At 41.6% G+C, this 16,035-nt stretch overlaps 1 protein-coding gene across 3 annotated transcripts in view; it reads right to left on the bottom strand.

Moving 5' to 3' along the window:
* LOC138947370 (uncharacterized) overlaps positions 1-15,813 on the bottom strand; it is a 52,823-nt gene extending 37,010 nt beyond the window's left edge. Inside the window, exons 1-2 of one of the 3 annotated variants that reach the window (XM_070318825.1) lie at positions 15,430-15,813; positions 5,761-7,651 (exon numbers count right to left, since the gene is read on the bottom strand). In XM_070318825.1, the coding sequence (XP_070174926.1) occupies positions 5,761-6,235 (475 nt within the window). In that variant the 5' untranslated portion in view covers positions 6,236-7,651; positions 15,430-15,813. The remainder of the gene's footprint in view (positions 1-5,760; positions 7,652-15,429) is intronic. The other 2 variants (XM_070318824.1, XM_070318826.1) reach the window with 2 other exon arrangements.
* Between the last annotated feature and the right edge of the window lie 222 nt (positions 15,814-16,035).

Here is a 16,035-nt window from a genome sequence, read left to right as displayed (position 1 = left end):
TCACGTAAGGCGAAAATACAACATTTAGTCAAGCTCAGTCGAACTCACAGAATGAAGCTGAACGCACTGCATATTTTTTCCGCAAGACCGTAGGCTTATACTCGTAGCATCATCTGTCCACCGCTTGTTCTGAGCGTGTTTTTAATCCAAACATATCATATCTATATGTTTTTGGAATCAGGAACCGACAAGGAACAAGATGAAATTGTTTTTAAATCGATTTCGGAAATTTAATTTTAATCATAATTTTTATATTTTTAATTTTCAAAGCTTGTTTTTAATCCTAATATAACATATTTATATGTTTTTGGAATCAGCAAATAATGTTAAATAAGATGAAATTGTTTTTGGATCGTTTTATAACAAAGTAATTTTAATTACAATTTTCAGATTTTTAATGACCAACATTATCAATTAATTTTTAAGCCTCTAAGCTGAAATGCAATACCAAAGTCCGGCCTTCGTTGAAGATTGCTTGGCCAAAATTTGAATCAATTTTATTAAAAAATGAGGGTGTGACAGTGCCGCCTCAACTTTTACAAAAAAGCCGGATATGACGTCATCAAAGACATTTATTCAAAAAATGAAGAAAGCATCTGGGGATATCATGCCCAGGAACTTTTACAAAGATCGGTCCAGTAGTTTACTCTGAATCGCTCTACACACACACAAACACACACACACACACACACAGACACACATACACCACGACCCTCGTTTCGATTCCCCCTCTGTGTTAAAACATTTAGTCAAAAGGAGGAAAAAATAGAAATACAAAAAGTGAAAGAAAAGCAAGAGGCCAACAAAAGGGGAGTGCCAAGTTAGTTAAAGTTTCTCCCCCAGCGTCATCTCACTAACGACTTTAACAGGCGGCTAGTGTTTCTTAGACGTCAGCCCAAACCAAGAACACATCACCCTAGCACCCGACAATAGACACATTAATGTCACGTCACGCAACAGATAACACACTCATGGCAACTCCTTGGAAGAAGAAGAAGAAGAAGAAGAAGAAGAAGAAGAAGAAGAAGAAGAAGAAGAAGAAGAAGAAGAAGAAGAAGAAGAAGAAGAAGAAGAAGAAGAAGAAGAAGAAGAAGAAGAAGAAGAAGAAGAAGAAGAAGAAGAAGAAGAAGAAGAAGAAGAAGAAGAAGAAGAAGAAGAAGAAGACGAAGAAGAAGAAGAAGAAGAAGAAGAAGAAGAAGAAGAAGATGATGATGATGATGATGATGATGATGATGATGATGATGATGATGATGATGATGATGACGACGCCGACGATGAAGATGAAGATGAGGAGGACGAGGAGGAGGAGGAGGAGGAGGAGGAGGAGGAGGAGGAGGAGGAGGAGGAGGAGGACACGTGACGACGACGAAAGTTGTCTGCATATATACATGTATTTGCTTTCTAACTCATCTATATATAGCAACCAACTCACTACTTACTGAAACGTCACGTGACCATTTCTCTGCTTTCTCAATGACGCCACACATTACAGTCAGAAATCCGCGGTGGGAGTTTACTGCGTCTGAGGTGTCATGAAAAATCTTGGTAAGAAACCAGCCCACAACAAAAAGAGCCAACACAGCGGTGAGAGATACAACTGACGTTGAAAGTAAATTTGCCCCCAGCGATATTCGCCGTTAATGAGAACATGAGAGGCAGGAGCAACCATATTTAACACCCTAATGAAGCGCCGAGGTGCCAGTGCTTGCGAACATAAGACTTGTGTGCGTGTACGACTTTTCTTTTTTTGGACCAGGGCAGGTAATAGGGCCCTAGGTGTGTACGTAATCCGTAATCAAAGAAAATTGAATAAGCGGCCGACACCGTTGAAAGTGCTGACAGATTTTGTTTTCTGAGTTTTTGTTTTTGTTTCATTTTTTTTATTACATTTAATCAAGGTTGACTAAATGTTTTGACATAGAGGGGGAATCGAGACGAGGGTCGTGGTGTATGTGTGTGTGTGTGTGTGTGTGTGTGTGTGTGTGTGTGTTTGTGTGTGTGTGTGTGTGTGTGGGTGTGTGTGTGTGTGGGTGTGTGTGTGTGTGTGTCTGTGTGTGTGTATGTAGAGCGATTCAGAGTGAACTACTGGACCGATCTTTATGAAATTTTTCATGAGAGTTTCTGGGCATGATATCCCCAGCCTTTTTTTCCTTTTTTTCGATAAATGTCTTTGATGACGTCATATCCGGCATTTTGTAAAAGTTGAGGCGGCACTGTCACACCCTTATTTTTCAATCAAATTGATCGAAATTTTGGCCAAGCAATCTTCGACGAAGGCCGGACTTTGGGATTGCATTTCAGCTTGGAGGCTTAAAAATTAATTAATGACTTTGGTCATTAAAAATCTTTAAATTGTAATTAAAATTATTTTTTTATAAAACGATCAAAAATTACATTTATCGTATTTTTCATCATTTTCTGATTCCAAAAACATATAAATATGTTATATTTGGATTAAAAACAAGCTCTGAAAATTAAAAATATAAAAATTATGATTAAAATTAAATTTCCAAAATCGATTTAAAAACAATTTCATCTTATTTTCCGTTCCTGATTCAAAAAACATATAGATATGATATGTTTGGATTAAAAACACATTCAGAGAGTTAAAAAGAATAGAGATATAGAAAAGCGTGCTAACCTCCTCAGCGCAACCGCTACCGCGCTTTTCTGGATTGTTAATTTCACTGCCTTTGCCACGAGCGGTGGACAGACGATGCTACGAGTGTACAGTCTTGCGGAAAAAATGCAATGCGTTCCGTTTCATTCTGTGAGTTCGACTGAGCTTGACTAAATGTTGTATTTTCGCCTTACGCGACTTGTTTTTCTCTATTTGTTTTTTTATTTTTTTTATTTTACATTTTCCGTTCTCTCCAGCTCTGAATTTTTGTCGGTCCTTCTTATTTTTCTTAATTTTCTTTTTTTGGGTGGGTAACAAGGCAGTAGCAGTTTAGGTAATTCTTCGTCAGAGAAAATTGAATAACGGGCGAACATTTGCGAAACCGTTCGCATATTTTTCTCCTTTCTCCTGGCCTTGTTTTGGGTTGAAAACATCGAGCAGCGAAGAATGAAGATGGCATAATAGTAGTGATCTTGGGTTTTTTTCAATTTTTTTTTTTAGTATTGATAATAGTGTCATGAAAAACCTATAAGTTAAAATCATTAATTCATATTATTGTTGTGCAAAACAAATCAGCAAAATTGAATGAAGAATAACTTTCTTTCTTTATTTGGTGTTTAACGTCGTTTTCAACCACGAAGGTTATATCGCGACGGATGAAGAATAACAAGAGAACATGTTTCCATAAAAATGGAGTCATCACCACCCAGGCAAAGGAGCCATAGAAAATAACCGGCATTATTTTGTTTGATTTTGATTGTGTGTTGTTTATAGGAAGCAACACCTGCGTTCATAAAAAAAGGTTCTAGGCTTACTAGCACAGCACTTTCTCAACAACACACAGGCATGCACAATCTCAACAACAGTCAAGAGAAGACGGAGTTTCCGTATCACAAAGATCGTTTGTTGGAGGAGCGATTAGCTAAGAATGTTTCGAATTTGACTCTTGCTCCAATTTCCTTACTTTCACCATGGTTACGAATGGGGTAGGATCAGAGGGGATTTATTTTATATCACCTTCAAATCCTTCTCTATGCTTGCTCAGGGATATACGGATATATTTACCCGGAGATAAGTCACCACACGTCTGAGAAAGCTACAATATGCGACAACACCACATATCCCTTTATTGGGGAAAGTGGGAGCTGAGTTTTTAAAGTGTGGTGGCTGCTTTGTGTGTGTCTAATAAGCTGGAGATACATTTATTCATGAGACAAAGCCACTTTTTGTTTGAATTGCATGTATAAATATTTGTCTCTGTGTTTAAGCACAGACATATTTTGTAATGTTACGATTCTATAAAAAGCCTCCCCTCCCCCCTTCCCAACGTCCTTGTTTGATTGCTTTGATTTTGTCCCCTGTCTTTCTCCTTCTACGTGGGATGTACATTCCAAATAATTCAAAACCCCGAGAGCAAATTAATGAAGCATCTATGTATACAATAATGACAAGAAGCCATGTGATACATAGGCAAAGTCAACAATTCAATAAACGAAAGAAAAGAAGTGAAAACAGGAAGAACGAAAGTTGTTGAGCTATTACTGGCCATGCTGTGTAAAGTACATGTTTTTTGTTTGTTTATTAAATAGGTTACGTACACGTAAAACACCATGACACTGCTACAATATTTAGCAAAAGTACAACACAACAGTTATACAAAATACTACAGACACGTGTGTTACCTTCAATCTTAGACAAGTTAGAATGTACACGCATTTAGCGGAACCAAGACGTTGGGGTGAGAGCTATGCGACTCTCAATGACTACTTTATGGTCCCTAAACAAAAAACGCCGGTACGAAGGTAATAGACACGTGACAGTGAGAGATGTAGAAAGCAAAAGCAAAGAAAGAAGAAGATGAACTAGACTGAAAGGCATAACAGAAACAAAATAAAGAAGAAAGGGAGAGACAACAGAGGAGTTGGCGAAAACGACGCATGCAAGAGGGACGAACACAACAATAATATGAAACGAAGAAAGTGTCAAAGAGAGAACACTGAATCTGTTAAAACAATCAAAGGTACATTTGTAGGCTTAAAGTCCCTCCACGAATACTGTTCGGCAAGTTCACACATAACCCATCTTTGCCTTTTTTCTTGAGCACACTTGTTTTTAAACGTGCTCAAAGCAAAAGCAGACTGAATTAAGTGAAATCCAAAAATGAATGTTACGATTACACAGACAGTCAGACAGGTAACCAAACAGTCAGACAGACAAACAGGCTCACCCACGACCAACAATCACCCAGAAAAGAAATGACCTGCCAGGGCCAGATATCACCACCACTCACGCCGTATAATTATCAGAAGATTCAGACGCGACATAAATCCGTTGTTTGCACAGAAATGTATAGAGATTCTACAACATGTTGACTCAGCGTGACGATTTGAAACCAGCACTTGGCTTACCACTGTTAACATTGTTCGCACACACACGAGTGTGATCTTTGAAATACAATTCGTAGGGGTAGTTTTGAGGTGGAGAAATGGTGAAGATAGAAAAATGATCGCGGTACATGCCCTTGGACTTAACGGCCTCCCCCCCCCCCCCCCCCCCCCCCTGCGCCATATCACCCTTTCCACCCATGGCAAGGCTATATTCATCCTTCGATCCCTTATCCAAGCCCACAAACACGCACAGTGTTCTATAGAACAAGCCGGTTATATTCTCTACGCTGATATTGACTAGGGCGAGTACAGAAGACAGACCAACTAAATCATCTACAAAATCACCGCCAGTCGCAGAAGTAGCTTCATAAATTCATAATAGTTATCCCTTATTACAAAAATAAAATAATAATAACAACACCCACAAAAACCAGCTAGATCATAAATATAAGTGGGTTATGAATGCATGCAGTCCATTTACAATTAACCGGCATACTTTCAAACGTTCTAAAATTTGAAAAATGTTTGTGTATACACTGTACCTTATTGTTGATTCTGAAGGTTTATAGGAAGATAGTATTGTACGGACAAAAAATACGGACATACATACAGAAGACATAATGATATAGACAGCCAGACAGACAGACCGATAGCCAGACAGACTCACAGTCACACATATTCATAGACAGACATGCAGACACACAGAAAGACACACAGACAGACACCACTTCAAAGAAAACCTCTTGTACTCACCCAAATAATCCAAGACCTGTTTCTCATTGTCTTCCGTATAGTCAGCAACAGCACCAAAAATGTCGTCATACTTGGCCGACAGACGACCTTGAAACAAGGTCAAAAAGAACACGTACAGCTCCCCGTCGGTGACGTCAGCATAGCACGTGGCCTTGTCGCCAAAGTTGCTGACGTTGAACACCATTCCACTTCCAGTCCTTCCGCTGTCGAAAGAGCCCTTCGCTTGACGAACGAACTCCGCTCCTTTGTGGATAGTAAAGAGTCGAATCTCTGCGGAGTAGGTTCCGTGCTCTGTTCTCGACTCCTTGAACGTTCTGAGAACTTCGCCCGATGCTACGATGTCTGCCAGGGCGGATCGGTCGTAGACGGAGAGCGGGGTCCATCCGTTGAGGAGTAGGATGCAGGCGAGAGAGACGTGGCTCATGTGCACCAGGCAGTAGAACAACAAGCAGCGGATGTTGACCCGTAGCGTCATAGTGATGACGTCAAGGTGTGATGCCGTAATAAATTGTGAAAAACACTAACTAGTGATTTTTGGCGGGATTGTCAAATCTTTAGATAAACTGAAATGGTTATTTGACGACTGAACTATCCAACAGATGATGGTATTTAGAACTAGGTCGAGTTTGCACCAGTCTTATAACCGTTGTCCGAATTTCCACTGTAATACACAAATATCACAACCTGCGTTGAACGGACAATATATTTTTTTTAACACCGTTATTCTTTATTTTCCACAAACACGAGAAAACGATCAAGTAACACTGACTGCTTAGTTCCGCCGTGGACTCAATATGATTTTGTTTTAACCTGGACAATAAACTTTTCGCGTTGATTTTTCAAATACTCCAAGTCCAATTTTACAATATATCCCAAACTTTACTTGAACAAATCTTCAAAAGGTATAAACAGAAGCAGCAGGAAGAAAAGCAAAAGTCACTAAAGCCCGATGTTCATCTGACGGCTCTCACATGCTGTTCTGGGCTCACACAGCAGCGGGGGACAGCTTTTATCGACACCCCTTTCCCACGACTCATCCTCACCAATTCCATGATGTCTGCAGTCTCTAACTGCTGGCGACAGTCTTCAGTCTATCGGCAGCGTGTGAATTTTGCGCATTGCAGAAACCCACGAAATACGAACAGGGGAGATGACACAACTTCAACACCCAAGGTGACACAAGTTTTGCAGCTCCTTGTTTAAACGAACATGACGGTTTGTCTTCGGGGTGCAAAGCAATGAACCCTCGTCAAGTCTTGACTTCGGGGTGCACAGCGTTATGGGTGAGTGCCTTCCGCGAAAATCACAACTGTCCGCCTCAGACGACCGTTACGCGGCGGTCAGTAAACACCCGTCTGGACAAACCACCCGGGGTGCTTCAACGGCGGGTGGATGGGCCGTGTCCGACGTACGGCTGTCTCCCACTGGACATGACTGACTGACCATATACTGCTGTCACTGGCGCCTCTCGTCTGCCTTCAGTGCCTCTTTCGTCGCTTGCTGACAATAGCGGACAGTAGTTTGTGCACACCCGCTTCTCTTTCAAACTGAATTCTTCTGAAGACCTCTACAAGGAGTTAAGGAGCTTTAGTTTGTTTAAGACTGGACTCAAGACTTGCTCTAAAAACACAACACAAAACTTAAGGAGCTTCACATTTATTTAGAACTAAACGGCTTGCTCTAAAGAAAACGGCATATAGTTAAGCAGCTTTAGTTGAATTAGAACTGGACTTACGGTTTTGAGACATAGTTCACTAACATTTGTAGAAACAAGGGGTGAAGAAGCTGGAAGTAGTAGCGGCTTATGTTTGAGGTTGTCAAGTACGTCTGCCTCATCCTTTCGTTGAACATGGTTGGGTTCGTCTGTAGGGCAAGGCGGCGTCGCTTGTACCTAGGTGTAAGACAGGGCGAACAGTCTATGAAGAAACGTATGCATACGGAACGCACACACAGCAACACAAAACAACAACAAACAAACAAACATAAAACACGACAAAAAAGCAAACATACAGACGGACAGACAGATACAAGTACATGCTTACTCAAGAATGCACGTACACACACTCACACGCACACACACACACATGCACACACACACACACACACACACACACACACACACACGCACGCACGTACGCACACAGACACAGATACACACACACATGCTCACACACACACACACACACACACACACACACACACACACACACACACACACACACACACACACAGCAGACGCAATTCTACTCCCAACTTAGATTATAACAACTGTTCGCTGGATTTTCAAGCCAAGATATGTAATCTGTTAAACCCGTTGTTCTTTTTTGTAGTTATTTATCTTTTTTTTTATCTCTCTATTCTATTTTAATTATTGATTCATTTGCAGTATTTATTTGATTGTTTATTTTTTGCAATCTCTTTATCTAACTTAGATCGATTTTTATTTTAAATTTTTTTTTAATTTTTTTTTTTATAATTCTAACACGTTACTCACTTTGCTGGTTTGTGTCTGATGTTTCTGTTAAAACTTCCGATCAAAACTAACCTGTATTCGAATACATTCCATTTATGGATGCATTTAAATGAGTATTTACACGGGTACCATTCTTTTATGTTCAAAAATGGAATTTGTAATTAAGTATAGTAGTACAGCTGCGTTATTTTTTTTTGTTTTCTTTGGCATTGATTCATGTGCTCATATGTTCTCGTCACTACATCACAAATACAACTATGCGTATTTTTTCACGAATAATCCTCTCCGCATATTTTTAACAAAATCATTATCTGAACAAGAACAACAACAAAATGAAACATTATTGAATCATGTTGCCACGTACTTGTAAAAGCTTAAATCGGTGGAAAGAATTTCTAGTTTTACGCATGCCAGGCCTGTTTATCAAGGAAGGATATAAAACCGACTTTTATGTCGGACTTAAAACTTCATGTCTTGGCCGCTGCAAAAAGTAAGTGAATATCAATGTTACTCCATTCAAACTTTCTGATGCTCTTTTAAAAAAAGCTGATCAATGATTTTCTGATCTTACCTTGGTGAAAGAATTAACTTTTAAAGAGCAATGATTTCTTTGACTTTGCCCGAATCACTTTTAACTTGACTACACTAATGAGAAAATAATAGCGTGTGTTGTGTTTAAAATAACTGTATGTGCATAATTTATTGCGGTATGATTTGTAAATCGCTAACAGAACTGTCTGCATGATTGTTGCATTGCTGATATGGCAAATGTAATATCAGCAATGCAACAACATCATAATAAAATAAAAATATTGTGTTTTACTTTTGTCCTGTTCTGAAAGATCAGAGCGAACATTTTAAACGGATTTCATTTTTGGACAAACAAACAAACACACAAAGTACACGTTCGCACATTACAACATCTAAAATATCTGGTTGTAAAAGCGTATTAATAGCAACTTATCTATAGTCATATTTCTAAATTCCCGTAGACTAGTCTTTCTGACTTTACATAGTACCTTGAAATTAGCCATTTAGTTTTTTTGTGGTTTTTAAAATAACCACTAGTTAATTAGTAACAATTCTTTGTATTTTAACATTTTCAGAACTTTTGATTATTCATGAGTTTCTCCTTCTGTGGGGAGAGAGGGGAGAGAGGTAGGGGTAGGGCGGGGGATGGAGAGAGGTAGGGGTAGGGCGGGGGATGGGGAGAGGAGAGAGAGGTATGGGTAGGGCGGGGGATGGGGAGAGGAGAGAGAGGTAGGGGTAGGGCGGGGGAAGGAGAGAGGAGAGAGAGGTAGGGGTAGGGGCGGGGGATGGGGAGAGGAGAGAGAGGTAGGGGTAGGGCGGGGGATGGAGAGAGGTAGGGGTAGGGCGGGGGATGGAGAGAGGAGAGGTAGGGGTAGGGCGGGGGATGGGGAGAGGAGAGAGAGGTAGGGGTAGGGCGGGGGATGGAGAGAGGAGAGGTAGGGGTAGGGCGGGGGATGGAGAGAGGAGAGGTAGGGGTAGGGCGGGGGATGGAGAGAGGAGAGAGAGGTAGGGGTAGGGCGGGGGATGGAGAGAGGAGAGAGAGGTAGGGGTAGGGCGGGGGATGGGGAGAGGAGAGAGAGGTAGGGGTAGGACGGAGGATGGGGAGAGAAGAGAGAGGTAGGGGTAGGGCGGGGGATGGAGAGAGGAGAGAGAGGTAGAGGTAGGGCGGGGGATGGAGAGAGGAGAGAGAGGTAGGGGGTAGGGCGGGGGATGGGGAGAGGAGGGAGAGGTAGGGGTAGGGCGGGGGATGGGGAGAGGAGAGAGAGGTAGGGGTAGGGCGGGGGATGGAGAGAGAGGTAGGAGTAGGGCGGGGGATGGGGAGAGGAGAGAGAGGTAGGGGTAGGGCGGGGGATTAAGAGAGGAGAGAGAGGTAGGGGGTAGGGCGGGGGATGGGGAGAGGAGGGAGAGGTAGGGGTAGGGCGGGGGATGGGGAGAGGAGAGAGAGGTAGGGGTAGGGCGGGGGATGGAGAGAGAGGTAGGAGTAGGGCGGGGGATGGGGAGAGGAGAGAGAGGTAGGGGTAGGGCGGGGGATGGAGAGAGGAGAGAGAGGTAGGGGTAGGGCGGGGGATGGGGAGAGGAGAGAGAGGTAGGGGTAGGGCGGGAGATGGGGAGAGGAGAGAGAGGTAGGGGTAGGGCGGGGGATGGGGAGAGGGTGAGATGCAGTAAGCAAGCACAAAACAAGCATGTGAAATCAGTCAAAGGATTTTTGTTGCAGTGCTTCATTAGAGTAGCTCTAACCTCACAATCAATTTTTTTTTTTAAAGAAGATCAGATGTGAATAATATGTCTCGTAAATAAGTTTATAACAATAGAAATCTGCATTTGTTTTATATTATTTTTTCGTGTGGGCTGAACTTAATGCGAAACAAAGCTAAAGTGAAAGACAGTCGTCTGCAATAATTAATGTATACCATGACTTCAGACAAATATATTTTTTTTCAAATGATGATTTTATTTTTTCCATTTATTCTTTTTAAAACATTGTGTATACAGTTATTTTGCATAAATGCTAAAGAGAAGTTCAAAGCACAACATGTCTCTGAATATTCGACATCGTATCTAATACTGTACTTTTGATTCACTCTATCACACAGAAGACAACTGACTGCGAACAATAGCAAAACCATTAATGCTCTTTATACAACTCCTGCAATGCAACCGAGGGGTGGATTAAATCTAGTTGATTATTTTTAGACAAGTGAGAAATTAGAACGAACTACTTTGATTACACCAAAAATCACACGTGGATTATTCGAAGTAAGAATAAAGAGGGCTAAAAAATAATCAACACTAGAATTTATTTTTAGAACATTTGAAACCCAGACGATTGGACCCTGTTGCGGAAGAATACGTACAGCGTTGACTCAAAACTGTAACAACAATGGCTGACGTGTATGAAGTACACGCATACCTCGCCAGGTTTGTTTCTGTGACTATAGTCGACAGACGATGCCATTTGCTTTGTGTGTGTTTTTGTTGTTGCTTACTGTACGTGTAAAATCCAGTTCTTTAACAGGCAACAAACCTTGCAAATTTCCAGAAGCTGCAATCTGAAGCGACCTATCTCTGATTCTAGCAGACGATCTCTCCAATGTTTAACACAAAATCAGCAAACTCTCCTGTCACATAGAACGTCCATTATACAGTGCAATGTTGAAATGAAGTTACCGGTCTGAAACATTTAGTCGTTTCTTCTGAGACAATCCTTGTTCTCTTATCATCTACAGATTTACCGCAGCCTTCACCACGCGAATTCACAACAGAAGTCAGACTTTCGAACATATACAATCTACGTAGGCAAGCACGATACGTCATGACGTCATATGATTCCTAGCATATTGACGTAATGCTAAACATCCGGTTATCCCGAGTTTTCTCCGTAATACATGTCCATGGGTTTTTCAATGTTCGGTTATTTCCGTGGCTTCATGCGGAAAGGGAACCGTCGTCTGCTATCAACGACATGGACCATTCTGGTCCTTGTTGCTGACAAAAACATGATTTTAACACAGAATGTAATGTCAGAATAGCTATATAAACGCTATTGTGTTTTAATCGTAGCAATGGGGTCCGATATCTAGACCAGACAAGTATAATGCCGACGAGTCGGAGACTAAGAATAAAGTAAAAGAATAGGGACTATTTGAATGACGCGCATTTGACACTCTGAGTGATTAGGCTGAAATGAAATTGCGTACAAAATGTCGTCTGCATGACTGCATGTTCGACCCGTGTTGTTCGTTGTATAAATAGCTTAAACAATGACAACTCGTTGATTACTGGAAAATAAACCACTCGTGGGTATTTGCAGCCGCTTGGTAATTCACTCGTGTGCTCCGCACACTCGTGAATTACCAAGCGGCTGCAAATACCCACTCGTGGTTTATTTTCCAGTAATCAACTCGTGGTCATTGTTTAAGCTCTATTTATACCAAGTGACTTTTGCGTAATGAGTATGAAAGGCTCTACAAAAGTGATGCTTTTGTTTACACTGATATAATTTTTAAGTAGATTGATGCTATTTATAGCAAGTGACTTTTGCGTAATAAATATGGAAGGCTCTACAAAAGTAATACTTTTGTGTATCACACTGATATAATTTACAAGTAGATTGATTGCAAGAACGTAGCAACCACGGCGCTCACATTAGTAGGCCGTGCTAGCCGATCGATCGCTAGTCAGATCAAATCTGGAGATGTTATTTTCGAGTAGCCACACAGCTGTTTACTCATCCTTCTGTATCTATACTGCCTTGAATTAAAGTATAACAAAAGAGCACAACTAATTAAGCTGACATATGCTTTAAATGACAACTTTTGGAAGTTAACGGAGTTAAATGTTTTTCTCAGTTTTTTAATTTGTTTATGAAAATAATAATTTGATTTACAGTAACTCTTGCACAATGCTGAGACTGCACACAGTCAACCTAACGTTCTTTACAGTTACTCTTGCACAATGCTGAGACTGCACACAGTCAACCTAACGTTCTTTACAGTTACTCTTGCACAATGCTGAGACTGCACACAGTCAACCTAACGCTCTTTACAGTTACTCTTGCACAATACGGAGACTGCACACAGTCAACCTAACGTTCTTTACAGTTACTCTTGCACAATACGGAGACTGCACACAGTCAACCTAACGTTCTTTACAGTTACTCTTGCACAATACGGAGACTGCACACAGTCAACCTAACGTTCTTTACAGTTACTCTTGCACAATGCTGAGACTGCACACAGTCAACCTAACGTTCTTTACAGTTACTCTTGCACAATACGGAGACTGCACACAGTCAACCTAACGTTCTTTACAGTTACTCTTGCACAATGCTGAGACTGCACACAGTCAACCTAACGCTCTTTACAGTTACTCTTGCACAATGCTGAGACTGCACACAGTCAACCTAACGTTCTTTACAGTTACTCTTGCACAATGCTGAGACTGCACACAGTCAACCTAACGTTCTTTACAGTTACTCTTGCACAATGCTGAGACTGCACACAGTCAACCTAACGCTCTTTACAGTTACTCTTGCACAATGCTGAGACTGCACACAGTCAACCTAACGTTCTTTACAGTTACTCTTGCACAATACGGAGACTGCACACAGTCAACCTAACGCTATTTACAGTTACTCTTGCACAATGCTGAGACTGCACACAGTCAACCTAACGCTATTTACAGTTACTCTTGCACAATGCTGAGACTGCACACAGTCAACCTAACGCTATTTACAGTTACTCTTGCACAATGCTGAGACTGCACACAGTCAACCTAACGCTATTTACAGTTACTCTTGCACAATGCTGAGACTGCACACAGTCAACCTAACGCTATTTACAGTTACTCTTGCACAATGCTGAGACTGCACACAGTCAACCTAACGCTATTTACAGTTACTCTTGCACAATGCTGAGACTGCACACAGTCAACCTAACGCTCTTTACAGTTACTCTTGCACAATGCTGAGACTGCACACAGTCAACCTAACGCTATTTACAGTTACTCTTGCACAATGCTGAGACTGCACACAGTCAACCTAACGCTATTTACAGTTACTCTTGCACAATGCTGAGACTGCACACAGTCAACCTAACGCTATTTACAGTTACTCTTGCACAATGCTGAGACTGCACACAGTCAACCTAACGCTATTTACAGTTACTCTTGCACAATGCTGAGACTGCACACAGTCAACCTAACGCTATTTACAGTTACTCTTGCACAATACGGAGACTGCACACAGTCAACCTAACGTTCTTTACAGTTACTCTTGCACAATGCTGAGACTGCACACAGTCAACCTAACGTTCTTTACAGTTACTCTTGCACAATGCTGAGACTGCACACAGTCAACCTAACGCTATTTACAGTTACTCTTGCACAATGCTGAGACTGCACACAGTCAACCTAACGCTATTTACAGTTACTCTTGCACAATGCTGAGACTGCACACAGTCAACCTAACGTTCTTTACAGTTACTCTTGCACAATACGGAGACTGCACACAGTCAACCTAACGTTCTTTACAGTTACTCTTGCACAATGCTGAGACTGCACACAGTCAACCGAACGCTATTTACAGTTTCTCTTGCACAATGCTGAGACTGCACACAGTCAACCTAACGTTCTTTACAGTTACTCTTGCACAATACGGAGACTGCACACAGTCAACCTAACGTTCTTTACAGTTACTCTTGCACAATACGGAGACTGCACACAGTCAACCTAACGTTCTTTACAGTTACTCTTGCACAATGCTGAGACTGCACACAGTCAACCTAACGCTCTTTACAGTTACTCTTGCACAATGCTGAGACTGCACACAGTCAACCTAACGTTCTTTACAGTTACTCTTGCACAATACGGAGACTGCACACAGTCAACCTAACGTTCTTTACAGTTACTCTTGCACAATGCTGAGACTGCACACAGTCAACCTAACGCTCTTTACAGTTACTCTTGCACAATGCTGAGACTGCACACAGTCAACCTAACGCTATTTACAGTTACTCTTGCACAATGCTGAGACTGCACACAGTCAACCTAACGCTATTTACAGTTACTCTTGCACAATGCTGAGACTGCACACAGTCAACCTAACGCTATTTACAGTTACTCTTGCACAATGCTGAGACTGCACACAGTCAACCTAACGTTCTTTACAGTTACTCTTGCACAATGCTGAGACTGCACACAGTCAACCTAACGCTCTTTACAGTTACTCTTGCACAATGCTGAGACTGCACACAGTCAACCTAACGCTCTTTACAGTTACTCTTGCACAATGCTGAGACTGCACACAGTCAACCTAACGCTATTTACAGTTACTCTTGCACAATAGTGAGACTGCACACAGTCAACCTAACGCTATTTACAGTTACTCTTGCACATTACTGAGACTGCACACAGTCAACCTAACGCTCTTTACAGTTACTCTTGCACAATGCTGAGACTGCACACAGTCAACCTAACGCTCTTTACAGTTACTCTTGCACAATGCTGAGACTGCACACAGTCAACCTAACGCTCTTTTCAGCAGGCAACTTTTACGACACCTATACTGAATTCTTCACTGAAACAAAAGAAATGCAACCCTTCATTGTCTCTCAGTCACAACATACCATTAACTAGCTAACTGCAAACAAAAACAACGCAATGCTTACTTTGAGGAGGTGACTTTTGTGCGAAATCGATACTGAATAAATCACAGGTCAGGTCAAATCGAAGAGAAAAAAGACGATGAATACCCTGTGAAACAGAGACACCAACGTTGCAGCCGTATCACTCGCGGCCACTCGACGCCAAGAGGGTACAAATGATCACCTACCCACCTACATCATGAAAACTGTAAACACTCCACAATGACATACCACAAAGCCGACTTAACTGCTCGAGTGGACTGGTATTTCTCTCAAGTACAATTCGACAGCAGGCTAGCTGTCTGAGGTGAGGAAGTTTTGCTTCGCATTAGCTTGCTATACCATTCGTGTGTCTATAAAATAAAAAAAAGTTTTACAAAAAGTTCCCGTCTCCCGTTTAAAGACGAACGGGAAAATGCGGAGATTTCGCTTCACTTGGCTTTTTCAGCTTGACTGGAACTGAAAGCGCGTCTTGCGTCGAATTTTGGCGAAGTTCCGTTCAGAGAACAGAGGGTGAGGAGGAGAGGGTGAAAGAGAAAGGGAGAGGTTGGGGTATTGGGGTAGAGATGTGAAGGGGAGGGGGATTGGAGAAGGAGGAGTAGAGCAGAACGTAGGGTGGGGGTGGGGGGT

Source organism: Littorina saxatilis, linkage group LG14 (genome assembly GCF_037325665.1).
Source record: "Littorina saxatilis isolate snail1 linkage group LG14, US_GU_Lsax_2.0, whole genome shotgun sequence".
Classification (NCBI taxonomy): Eukaryota; Metazoa; Mollusca; class Gastropoda; order Littorinimorpha; family Littorinidae; genus Littorina; species Littorina saxatilis.
The sequence above is the reverse complement of the archived record's forward strand: the minus strand, read 5'-3'. Positions and strand labels throughout refer to the sequence as shown.